This window comes from Calidris pugnax, unplaced genomic scaffold (assembly GCF_001431845.1).
Source record: "Calidris pugnax isolate Ruff unplaced genomic scaffold, ASM143184v1 scaffold103, whole genome shotgun sequence".
Lineage (NCBI taxonomy): Eukaryota > Metazoa > Chordata > Aves > Charadriiformes > Scolopacidae > Calidris > Calidris pugnax.
The window spans coordinates 6,540,907-6,554,281 of NW_015090990.1; the positions used below are offsets into that span (position 1 = coordinate 6,540,907).

The 13,375-nt window shown below is 33.9% G+C and overlaps 1 protein-coding gene across 1 annotated transcript in view; it reads right to left on the reverse strand.

Moving 5' to 3' along the window:
• The window catches only part of LOC106895136 (sodium channel protein type 2 subunit alpha-like), a 77,240-nt gene that overhangs the window by 5,094 nt on the left and 58,771 nt on the right, over nt 1–13,375 (reverse strand). Inside the window, exons 21-27 of the mRNA XM_014954277.1 lie at nt 11,031–11,148; nt 9,830–9,984; nt 8,826–8,999; nt 4,391–4,513; nt 3,837–4,118; nt 2,451–2,504; nt 1,526–1,663 (exon numbers count right to left, since the gene is read on the reverse strand). Coding sequence (XP_014809763.1) covers nt 1,526–1,663; nt 2,451–2,504; nt 3,837–4,118; nt 4,391–4,513; nt 8,826–8,999; nt 9,830–9,984; nt 11,031–11,148 — 1,044 coding nt within the window. The remainder of the gene's footprint in view (nt 1–1,525; nt 1,664–2,450; nt 2,505–3,836; nt 4,119–4,390; nt 4,514–8,825; nt 9,000–9,829; nt 9,985–11,030; nt 11,149–13,375) is intronic.

A 13,375-nucleotide genomic window follows, 5' to 3' on the forward strand; every position in this document is an offset into this window, starting at 1 on the left:
AGCTGATATGCCTACAGGGAAACCATATGAAGAAAAAGAAATTACTGATATTACTTTTCAGGATGCACGTTTTATCATATAAGTACAGGTATCTCAGTTCAGACGGTTTTTTACTCCAGTAGTACTTCCACAGTTTCATGTGGCTTGATCATCCCCTTACACTGTTCAGAGACTATCAGAAGCTTGGCCTTACCCTGGGGTTTCTTGCCTGAATAAAAGGACAGTTCAATGACTTGGATGAGGGAAGGAGTGTACCCTCAGCAAATTTGCTGATGATACAAAACTGGGAGGGGTGGCTGACACACCAGAAGGCTGTGCCGCCATACAGCGAGACCTGGACATTCATATCACAACAACATTGCCCAAAATGGAGAGATCTCAATAACATGAATGCAGAACAAAGACAAGAAAAATACTTCTGGGTAGTTATGCACTGTGTGATCTGTACATTTCTATGAGCATGGGTCCATCTATAATTTCAAAAGACAGGTGGCTAATGCTTGCTTATCGACTATATGAAACTGAAAATATCAACAGGTTCAGAATCACAAATTCATCCTTTCTTCTATGTGGGTCTGCAGACAAGAGACTCAAAGGATCTGAAAAAGCATCATATAAAACTGCATATTCCAATCTCAAGTGGAAAGATTTAGTAAAAGTTTCCACTGCAGTAAGTTTAGCATTATCTTTTTCAGTGCAATGAATCAAACTTGACAAACCATCTAGAAACAAAAATGAAAAAATTATGTACTGCCTTACTATTATTTAGCTCACATTAAAAAAAAATAAAATATCAATATTCCAGTATGATTCTTCTCCAAGTGTGTATAGAAAAATAAAACTACTGCAGACTTTAGACAGCATTTATAGCTTAAATAGCAAGTAGAATCTAATTTGCTAACATAATTTGCCATTCTTGACATAATCCTGTGTTCACCTGAATCACAGAAACAATTTCAGTTGAAACACATTTTCAAACATCAACAATTTTCTTTTCCTTGCAAATTCTCAACTCGTGAGACAGTTTCTCAGTCCTCTCTAATCTTACAATACAGAGCAGTAGTTCCAGTATTCAACTTGTCTGTATTAGTCTCTTTGTAATTGAGAGACCTTCATAATATTGCTATACATTATCTGTTTATCAATTTTGATATTTGTAATTTTGCATATTGTCTTCTTCCCTCTCATCTGTTCGCTTGAATTAAGTCATCTGCATTTTCACATAGCTTTGTCAAAGCACTGTAAGGGTAAGAAAAAAACAATACATAACTTTCTGCTGTACAACATATCATTGGGCTGTACAGGCATGTGGAGAACACTCAGATACTCAGTGTAAGCTTAAATTACTTCAAATGGCTTAAAAAAGCAAAGATTATTATTTCATTATTTTGAATAAAAGGAAATCTTAATAGCTGTTTTCTTTCTATTACTATGAGAAATTTCAGACATTCATATTTACCCTTTCAGACATTTGCTGAATGCTTAGTAAAAATGAAGTGTTGGGAAAATGAAACATGATACTTATCTTCTTTTTTTGTTGGTTGAAGTTATCTATGATGACACCAATGAACAAATTTAAGGTGAAAAACGATCCAAAGATGATAAAGGCAACAAAGTAAATATACATGTACAGGTTGTCCTCATACTTGGGCTGTTGCCCTGTCTATGCAACATAGAAAAACAGCAATACATTAAAAATAACAGTTAAGATAAGTTATAGAATACTGAGCACAAACAGAAGTTGCATCCAGCTGGACAGCAACTCCTTGACAAGCAGGGAAAACCAGCCATTTTGGAGCATACCCTCGACTTGCCTTATCTTTGAATTTGAAAATCTACTTAATAGAGGTGTCTATAATTGCACACACAGACCTATCATTCCTCCCCCTTCTGTCTGACAGTTCCTCTCTAATGACATTTGATATTTCATGTAATTCCTACGAAATATGACCGAAGTAGGCCACTCAAAAGCAATTCAACTCCTATGGAATTTATGCAATTCAGGAGCTGGATAGAAGAGATGCAAACAAATACTGTCATTAACAGAAGAACAGGCAAAATTCAGCCATTTTATTTTTTGAGACTGCCAGAGTCTGCATCTCTGGATTAACTATTGCAGGGGTTGGTTATTAGGATTATTTTTGGAGAAACAGGAAAAGCTTCTTTCCTAATCTGCATGACTTCCATAACATAAACCAACAGGAATCAAGATTTCATTAGTTTTTCATTTGCAGATGACTTATTAAACTAGTAATACCTTATGTAGATCTATTACTATAATTTTTTTACCTATTAAAAGTATATGTACTTCCTTATAATACATAGATCTGTATAGAAAATTTATCAAGGTTTTACATTTTTATTATTTCCATTTCACTATTTCAACTGCCATTCAAGAATCATTACATCAATCATATTGTTTCAGTCAGTAAATTTTATATTGCACTCACTTCTCTAGAATCAACTGCAGCGTACATGATATCCGTCCATCCTTTAAATGTTGCCTAAAAACAAAGTTAGTTAATATTTTCTATCAAAGCTCCATAAACATTCTAAATAAAACACTGTCTTCTGCAATATATTTGCATCCACAAAAATAAAGAGGAATAGTAAGTCTGGTAAGACACATGTGAAGTGTTCACAGGAAGTAATTTACAGTGGAATACTCCTCCCTAATACTTAAGCAATGCATAAATTCTAATCTTCATGCAAATTCATATAATTCTATGTGAGATGAGCTGCAATCAATATCTGAGCATAACAGAAAGACTGCAATTTATAACAAGGCTCTCAGTTCTAACTTTCTTACTACCAAAAAACTGGAGGATGACTCCAAAATTAACCATCATGGGTTGGCATTTTTCTGACAGAATATGCAAGCAGTTCTAATAGAAACTCTAGAAGGTAAGTAGTCCCAAGAAATCTTAAGAAAATAATAGAATCATAGAATGATTTGGCTTGGAAGGGACCTTTAGAGATTATCTAGTCTAATCCCTCTGCCGTGGACAGGGACATCTTTCACTACATCACATGCTTCCAATGATGGGGCATCCACTTCTCTGGGCAACCTCTTCCAGTGTCTCACCACCTTACCATTAAAAAAAAATAATTTTTCTTTATATTCAATCAAAATCTACCCTCTTTCAGTTTAAAACTGTTGCCCTTTGTCCTGTCACATCAGGCTTTGGTAAACATTTTTTCTCCATCTTTCTTATAAGACCCCGTTATATATTGAAAGGCCACAATAAGGTCCCCAGAGCTTTCTCTTCTCCAGCCTGAACAACCCCAACTCACTCAGCCTTTCTTTGTAATTTCTTTTGACTGGTCCTCTGAGTAGGACTTATAAGAATAACAAAAATGGAAAGAAAAAGTGAATTGAAAAACATTTTCAAAATCCACAGTTGGCATTGCTTTTGTTGGCAGATCAGATGAACCCTGGAATGTATTTATTTGACTACCATAGAAAAAAAAAAATCTAAGTCAACCTGCCTTAACAGATCAAGCAAATAAAAGAAATTTAATCCTAACTGCATTTTTTTTGTTTACTAGATACTGTATTTCTGTAGAACTTGAAAAGGTACTAGCAGTTGGGTGCGAAGGAACTTTTTGTCCAACTGGTAGATACCAAGTATTCCTCCTCTTCCAAAATGGCTATAGAATATATCCGATTTTTACCATACGCCAAAAAAAAAAAAAAAAATCAGAGAAAACAATTATAAAATCAAATCTCATATCCATTTATATATTGTAAAATAACACTGAAAATTACAGAATTAAGTATTACTGCTACAAAAGTTAATAGTGGAAAATTAATTTATCAAAATTGATACACTTACTACTTGAAGCAGAGAAAGATAACCAGCTCCAACATTATCAAAGTTTACTTTCACATTTTTCCACTGAGCATCCCCAGAAGTGATCGTAAGGTTTTTACACACAGTTACATTAGTGACTTCCTCTGGTGGGAATTGCTCACCAGTTGTGGTGTTAACACAGCGATAGAACTTGCCAGCAAACAAATTTACTCCCATAATGCTGAAAACTAGCCAGAATGTAAGACAAACCAGAAGTACATTCATAATGGATGGGATTGCTCCAGTAAGAGCATTCACAACCACCTAGTAAATAAACACAGAAAAAAACCTTTTTAAAAACAACATGTAGAACAGCAAAAAGATTACCTTTTTTTTTTTTTCCAAATATAGCAAAAGATTTAATGTAAAATAGTAAAATACACTGAATTAAAGCCAACAGAAAAGGAGTAACACATGCAATACAATCAAACATGTTACTGTTGGCCTTGAAAACAGTCATGCAGTTCAGGGTTCCTCTGTGACTTTATAATTAGGTGCATTTTTATGGATTTGTTTTATATTTCTTTTTTTCTTACCCTCATGCCTTCAAAGCGTGACAAAGCTCTTAGAGGTCTCAAAGCTCTTAATGTTCGGAGGGATTTAATTGCACTGAGTTCTGACAAACCAAGCGCATGAGCTACTAAGCTAACCAAGGAGACCTAGAAGAAACAAAACACAACAAAACAAAATAACTTTTTTTTTAATAGCCTAAAAATAGAAACGTAATTCCTAGAGGAATAAAACTTTTATCTGGATATCAGGAAAAAAGTTCATAAGGACTTTAAGTTTCTAGCAAGAACAAATAAAAAAGAATGAAAAAAAAAAATCAATAGAACATTGCATGTAGATTTCAGAACAGTTTAAACAACAAGAGACCTTAATCTCTGCAATTTTCATCAAAGAGAGAGTACTACTTAGGAGAATCCACATCATACCTGTGCAAAATTAAGGGCAATTTAAATAAAAAGAATTTGAATAGAAGCTCACGTTCTCAATAAACTCAGCCAAAGCCTGAAATGTACTGAAAACCTAAACCCATTCTATATGACACATTACAATACTGAAGTGTTCTACTACAGATTTGCTATTATAGTCACGATAAAAAGTGAGCAGGCAGGACTTATTTCTGCTATTTTGCACATATTAGCAGATGTATGAATAACTAGTAATTCGTATTGCCTGAGCATGACGACAGACTTGAAAGTGGCATATACTCAGTCAGACAGGACTCTGACGTGTGACTCCTAACTATGTGACAGACAGAAAGAAATACCAATGTCAATATAATTACCTAAAATCAATGCACTCAAATGCATGGAACAGTAGACAGCACTTTCCTGGGAAGTGAAGTTATAACGGAGTTAATAATTTAATTGTTAGCTATGACTTCTTGTCTTTTCAGAATACTTCAATCTGGATATTTAAAAATCATAATATCAAGTACCAGAAGAAAATCTATGTTTAACCCCTATTTGGCAAAGAGCCCTGCTTCTGGTGTTTGAAGTTCAAAACCGAAGTTAAGAATTCTAAGTCCAAGAATGAACAAGAAGCTGGCAGATGTGTTTCAGAGTTATCTGCTTTAGAGTATCAAAATGGGTTAAACAATGGCATATCATAAAATAGATAGACAATGAGGAGAAAATGGCTAACTTTTTGTGTCATTAAACGTAGCATGCAAATTTTTAATAAAATCAGGGGTGATTTTAAAAAATCAAGACACTTTTTTTTTTTTTTTTAAATCACATGAACTAGATAAAACCAAATTAACTCAGGGAACCCAATATCTGTGCAATATATGAAATATGAGTCAGGGATCACCACAGTGCCTTATCATGAATAACTATATACTTGTATTTATGAAATAAAGCATCTAAAACTTTACATAATTCAGCTGCTGAGGTAACTACAATTAGACCACATAGTTCAAGAGAAGAAAGTTTCATTAAAAAAAGGGGAAAAGAAAACAAGAAGATCCAGAAAAAGAACACATTCATTGAGTGGAATGACCTTTGTTTATGCCACTTGTCTCATTTCCTACACAAATTCAACTGTCATACTTAAGTGTCAAAAAGACTGTTCCTTCTTTAAATTCAAATACTAGACAAACACTTATCACAGAAAGCATTAATCCATATGAATCCATCAAGATCTTAAGATCATTATGTGCTATTTTTATAATTCTAGAGAAGATATAGAGAAAATCTGTTTCAAGTATTCCTGTCAGATAACAACAGTATTTTCTTAAAAAGTGCAGTTATGATATCTGCATGTTTGCATTGCAAGAAATCCTCTTCCTGCAAGATTACCACATCTCTATTTAATGATGTAATAGTTTTATCTTTCTTTGGAAACTAAAGTACAATTTAGTACATTGCCTTTTTCTGCTTTCTTTTTTGGAGGGGAGAAAGGAAAGTTCAATCTTACCACATGTTGCTGATGGCAATTACATCTTAAAATTTTTGTTACAATTTGTGGATGTGTGTGCGTGTGCATACTTTTTTCTTTCTTGTTTTTCTTTTTTTTTTTTCCAAATAAATTATTTCCCTTCTTCCTTATGTATGATCATGGTTTAAACAATTCCTGATACTCTGAACTTTCTTCCACATACAAAAGTGCTAACTGTAACATTTCTGTGATGTAATATTAATTATATACTTTCACCAACACAGTAAATTCAAAAGGTGTGTTGCAACAAAAAAGGGGAAAATGTAAAACCAGACTGTAATGATACACATGAGACAGAATCCATTCTCAACTTAATTTCAACTTTCTGTTCCATAACTACCAAATAGAATATTTGTAGAAAAAACACACTGTTAATGTAAACCCGAAACATCCTACTTTGGATTTGTTAAACTGCTTGTGTTTTGGACAATTAATGTGCCTTGAGATTTATTTCCACTTTTAACATAATTACTCTTGTGGAAGAAGAATTTTTGAAACTTTCAGTACAGCTGTATTAACAGCTCAAAACCTGATTGTCCTGCTGTTTCTGGTGAGAGTCAGTGACTGAATCTTGTCCTTTCTCCTGTTGCATTTACACGAGGAAGCCTTATGCAGATTTCTTTCCTCTAAGGGTACTTCAAGCAAGCTGTTGAACACTACATGAGTGTTTGTTCTTTTCTGTGTATAACAGAACTTGCACGTGGAGGGCTGTACTTGTTTTGGGGCTAATTATCCTTTTCAGGAAACACTGTGAACGCCACAGTTAGTAAGAATTTTTGTTTGTATGCTCTAAGTTCTCAGCCAGAGTTAGATCAATGGATATAGAACAGTTTACCTAAAAAGATCCTGTTAAGTGTTGCCTCACTGTGTAACACTTAGACTGGTATTGGTATGGCAAATTTGTTCTATGTTTAGCTGGATAAGGCATAGGACAGGAAGCTAAAGCAGAAATAGGAAAATGGGTAAAACGCCAGCAGGAGAAGAAAGAGTTAAAGTTGCTTGCTATTAGGTGAAAATAGTAACAAGTAATTCCAGCAGTAAACTGAGAAAACGCTAAGCAGAGCATGATTGACTTTTTCAAGGAATGGGCAGGGGTGGGGCAGAGCAGTAGGTTTCCAATACAGATGGTCAAACACTGGAAACAGATTGCCAAGTAAAGCAGCAGAATCTCCATTCAAAACTGGGTATCACCCTGAGCAATCTAATCAAAGGTTAGAGCTAATTTCTAAACTGCTCTGGCTTTCAGCAAGGTGCTAGACCAGAAAAACTCCAAAGGTGCCTTCCAACCTAAATTATTGTATGATCTGCTGCTATAGGGTCATAAGCTATAGGCATTCCAACCAAGAGAAGATGGTGGCTACATGAGAGCACAGAAATCACTGTTAAAAGGAATAGCTCATACCTATCCATATGGAGATACGGCACAATTTACTAAGAATTTATCTTAAACATAATTCAAGATCAACCTTTCACAATACAAGTTTGTACAGAGATACTAATTCTGAATGCTTCTTAAATGGTAACACATCTATTTATTTATTTATTTATTTTCATTCATTTCCACAAATGACAACTCTAATGGACACATAGAAATGCAAATGTAAGTATCACAAGAGGCTGGAAATAAACTGTCTTGGAATCCTAACAGGAAATGAGACTAAAGCATGGCATCAAAAATTCTATGCAAAGATGACAAAGTTAATCTGGATGATTGCTGCTGATTTCCCATTAAAAAATTTTCACACTTTTTTAACTAAAATTTGAGTACCAATGAAAAAAAAAAATCCAACCAGAAGTCTATAGCACCCATAAAGAAAGCAAATATTAAAAAAATATATTTTTTTTCAGGCTCACTGAATTCAGCTTCCAAAAATGAATCGCTATAAAGTCATGTATCAATGAAAAGTGGAAAAGTTGCACAGAAGTTAGCCTTGCAGCCTAGTACACAGCGAGTGCCATTACAATCAAAATGAGGATTGCAAATAAGTGATGCCACCTTTTTATACTGATCCACAGGCCATCACTTTTCATTTTCCTCAGTCCTTCCCTTTACTGCAATTGCTACTTCTTTGCCCCAATTTCTCTTCTTTTACTGTAGCCTTGATTTCCTGATACTATGCTCCCCTGCATTTTGCCAGTGATTCATTAAGCCCAGGATCAACTGTCCTACCTCAAACCCATGTGCTCACTTAAATTTCCCTTTCCTTTCTGCTTTTTCCTTATTCTCTGTCACCAAATCCAGAAGACTGAAATTCAATCAGCTGGTTGAATCACACTGGCTGGGACCCAGCACAGTAAGACACTGACAGAACACACGGAATCAATCATAGCATAAACATAAAGGCATATTTAGTTACTCACTGAATAACTACAATGGAATCATGTTCACTGGTATGTCATTCCCTGTTCTTTTAAATGCAACTTATATTCTTCACTGTATATATATATATATGTATCAGATTGGAGTTACATAAAAGGACCTGCCTCAACAACAGAAACAGGCTACTTAGAAAGTATGGTACCTACATCAACAATCAGGAAGTCCAGCCAGCACCAAGCATTAGTGAAATAAGTTTGAAAACCATAGGCCACCCATTTTAGCACCATTTCCAGAATAAAGATGTAAGTGAAGATTTTATCAGCATATTCCAGTATGGTTTTTATAGTCTTGCGTTGTTCAATGTATATATCTTCAAAAGCCTGTGAAAAATGAGTTGCATATAAGTTAGTTATTCATAGGTCTTTGCAAACTACAAATTAAGCCAAAAGAACTGAATTAAAAAGGCAAAGTGAAATAATTCTCAACTGAGCCCATTGGTGAAGCTGGTGGTGGCTCTGGGAAAACATACTTACGAAAGGGCAAAACACTGCATAGCAGTATGAGGACTGAAAAAAAAAGTGAGAGAAACTACCCTGCAAATATCAAGGTCAGAGAAAAAGGAAAGAACATGGTCCTTCAGGTGCTGGAGCAGAGATAATGACAGTATATACTAAATCCTATGTCAATCAACAACCAAAAAGAACCCAAAACTTATTAGCTGTGCGAAGGACTATATGTCACTGAGAATAGTATAAAGGAATTAAAGGATTTCTATGTGACAGTGTAGAAATACTGCAACTAAAACTAAAGCAAAAAATTAAGAGAACATGATGAATTCACCATCTGTACTGCTTTTGAGGACAATTTTAATTTGAAGTAAAATAACTGTTTCAGTTATTGCATACAACTATTTTGTATGATTTAAAAAATTTCTTCAACAAGATTTTTAGTGTAATTCTTCTGATAAACACATTCATACACACATATCACCTTTTATTCATCAAAAATTCATCTGCAGAATGTTATTTGACAGCAGAATTTTAATTATTTATTTTATAGGCGCTCCCCAAAATATTCTAGGAATTTAGTTCCAAACTCTCTTTCAAGTTAACCTTGTACTTTTTTCTTAATGAGCACAGATGTGTTATAATACTATATTTGATAAAATATTTTTATAGCTACTGTTTCTATAGGTGTATGCTCTACTTACCAGAGCACCACTACTGAGAAGAATCATAAAGACAATGAATGTCTCAAACCAGTTGTGTTCTACTATCTTGTAGCAGGTTTTTCGAAGATTCCACCAGATTCTTCCTTTTGTGCTTTCCATACTGCCTTTACAGCATTTAAACTTCCGTATACAGCCTAATAATACAAACAATGAAAAATTGTTATGCAGTAGATTTTTCATTATCATGAAAAAGCAAAATCACTTTTAACTAGCTCCTGCTTCATGAGGTAGTCTGAGCTTCAAGTATGCTACTTAAAGCATCTTTACCTTCTCTATTTGATACTTCAGATATAGGAAAACTTGCATGTACACAATTTTTCTATTACCTTCAAGCTACATCAAGGTTAGAATCAAAAGGAGTTATCTGAGATAATTTTAATTTATAAAAAAACTTTTAAAAATTATTTTTCACTGATCTATAGATCATCAGAGAACATACGAGAATTGTCAGGGAGCAGAAACAAAGAGCATAAACACAAAGCAACTTTCACAGGAACTGGTTCAAGAGTACAGCAGCTTCTTGTACTTTTGTCTCTCAGCTAAAGTTCAAATAAATCGCACAGATGTAAACACCCTTTATTTTATTATACTGAGGAATAACCTCTGCTTTAAGGGCTGACTAAGGATAGCTCTTTCATGACATGAACAACTAATTTAACTGGAGATTGTGACAGGTTCCCTGTGTGGTAGAGGTTTATGGCAACCATTCCCAGGATTCTTCCTCACCTTGGAGAGCTGCCTGCCTCATCCTGGGGCCTCAAGGCACAGTTCTACAGTTCTCAACGAACCTCAGTATCTGCCTGGCTAATAGTTATCACATGATTCTGGTTTAAATTTCTCAGTGGAGTGAACCTGGTGTAGGGTTTGGTCTTGCAGATTTCACTACTGAGGTCACTTTAACCAACAGGATTACCGATTGCTGAGAATCAGTTTATAGAATTGTCCATAGTGTTTATTTTAAAATACAATAAATGATCACATACACACATATTTAACTTTTTGTCACAAAAATGGCTCCATAGACTTCAGTACAACTATCTACAACAGACAAAATTAATCATATCACAAGACTTGACAAACTAGGATCTGGGACTGCACTGACAGATAGCTTCCTTGAACTACGAACGTTTGTTGCAAACAACCAAAAAGTAATTGCTAATCCCGAATTTTATTTCCATACCTTCTGTAAAGCATGCCTGTACCTCTGATGCTTTTTCTGGTTCAGTTTCAGCTTTTTCTTCTCCAAAGAGAGCCAAATTAACTGTACTTCCTTCAGATGAGCTGGAAAAGTTTAGCTTCTGAAAATAAAATTCGGTACCAGTTATACTTCACTAATATTTACATTTTTAGAACTGTAATTAAATTTAAGCATGCAACACTGTGTGCAAATAATAATAAGAACAACATTTGTCACCAGAAATACACACAAACATTCACACATAGCAGTCAATGCTGTTGAAATGTGCATAAATCATCCACTTTCTACCTAGAGATTGCAAGGCGTATCATGTGTCTTTCAGGGAATTTCAGAATTTCTGATCTAAATATAGTACAGTGTTATAATTCATCCAAGTTTACTACTACCGAGTAGATCTTCTGATACATATTCTATTTATTTTTCTTTCTACTATTATTTTCTTACTATAATTTCTCTTCCTACATTTTAAACCAATACCAGTTATACTATATGCTTTAAGATCGTGTATGTTGGTAGCCCACGGGCAGGGACACCTTTCACTAGACTAGGACAATTTAGTAATTTTTCATTTTAAGATAATTCTTACGATCTAGATTGGAAAATGCTAAAGTAAAATCAGAATTAATAAGAAACATTGTTTCAGATATGAATTTGAACATTACTCTCAACACATACATAAAACAAATTAAGCCTGTTCTATCTTAACCCATAATTATCAGTACCATATGAACACTTTTTATGCTTTTTCATATATACTGATAAGTTTCAAAAAGGAAAAAGTATGATAAATACATTTCAACTGGCATTAATTTGCATTCTTTTTTGCCAATGCACATGTGTATTACATTGTGCATTCTGAAACTACCCATTACTCTGGTACACATACCTGTACAGTGAACACCCAGAAAGAAAGAATCTTTTTTGTTTTGTTTTAATAATTAAAATTACATAGCTCACATTAATATGAAAAAAATACTACTAAAATGATAACCCTTAATTTATTTTTGATTTTTTAATCTGCATGTATATTGCAAATATCCACAGCCTGAAGATTTTAAAGGAAGATACGGTGTCCTGTACGCTTAATCTGAGTATGAGTACCAAACTAAGTCAAAGCAGTTTTGGTCACAGCATTCTCTGACATTTTACAATGTTATTATCAAGAAGTAAATAACATCAGTAATGAATTCACACAACTAAATGCCTGTAGGGAATGATGTAAGCATACTTTGTAAAAAAGCCTCAGTTTTCATTAATTTAGCTAGACTGGCACACTAAAAAGACATTTAAGATATAAAAGCAGGGAAGTTACAGGCACTAGCCAATCAAGCCATATTTACACCTCAATTGCAAAATGTGAAAATACAATTTTTTTTTAATTATTAAACGATTTTTGGGCTATGTTTGTGAAAGAAGACAGAGACAGTTTAATAAGAAAAAGTAACCCAGTGTTCTGCGTTAACTTTCATTAAAAATGGTTCAATGATATTGCCTACTTTGGTGCTACCTTAGAAACCAATTATCTGAAACAGAACCCCCAAATTACTCATACTTAATGTAAACACCTCTTTTCATTTTTAGTAGCATTAATTTTAAAATATCACTATTCACAGCATTTTTTCCTATCACTAATTCTACTGAACCTAAGGATAGCACAATAGACATCCATCATTTTATTAACATGCTGCTTTCATCATTCCATGACATAGCACACATATTGCAAAATGTTGCAGCAGTGGTGGGTAAACTGAAATAATGAATTATGAATCAAATTACTAATTTTAAAAATGTGGGTTTTTTAAGAGTAAGGAAGTGTTATGTCATATTGCTAATTAAAATGAAAACCAACATGAAGTACCCTTGGTCATTTGAACTATAAGCTACTTAGTACACTGCTTGAGCAGATGACAAAATCAAGTGAAAGAATACAGGTTTTTATGAATTAACAACATTAAAAGATGAACAACCATAAATGGAAAAGAAACTGAAAAGAATCAGTTTGTTTTAAACATGAAGTTATATATCTCACTTAATATACGGTAGAAGTATCAGAGATTAAAGGGTTTTTTTTATTGTTAGTTAAGCAAGTTAATTTCCATGACTCTAAGAAATAAAATTAGAGGCTCAGTGACATGTTTCGATATAAAGGACAGGTAGCGTGGTTCTCTCTTTCTTCTAACTACAGTGTAGGACATAATTCTGTGCTTGAAGAGTTACAGATTTAATTAAACTTTGGTTCTCTTTTTCATGTGGGGTGCTCATATTATTCACCAAGATGAAGGTACCAAGCAATAGGATGGCATGGTAACATGACAGTACAAAGTAAT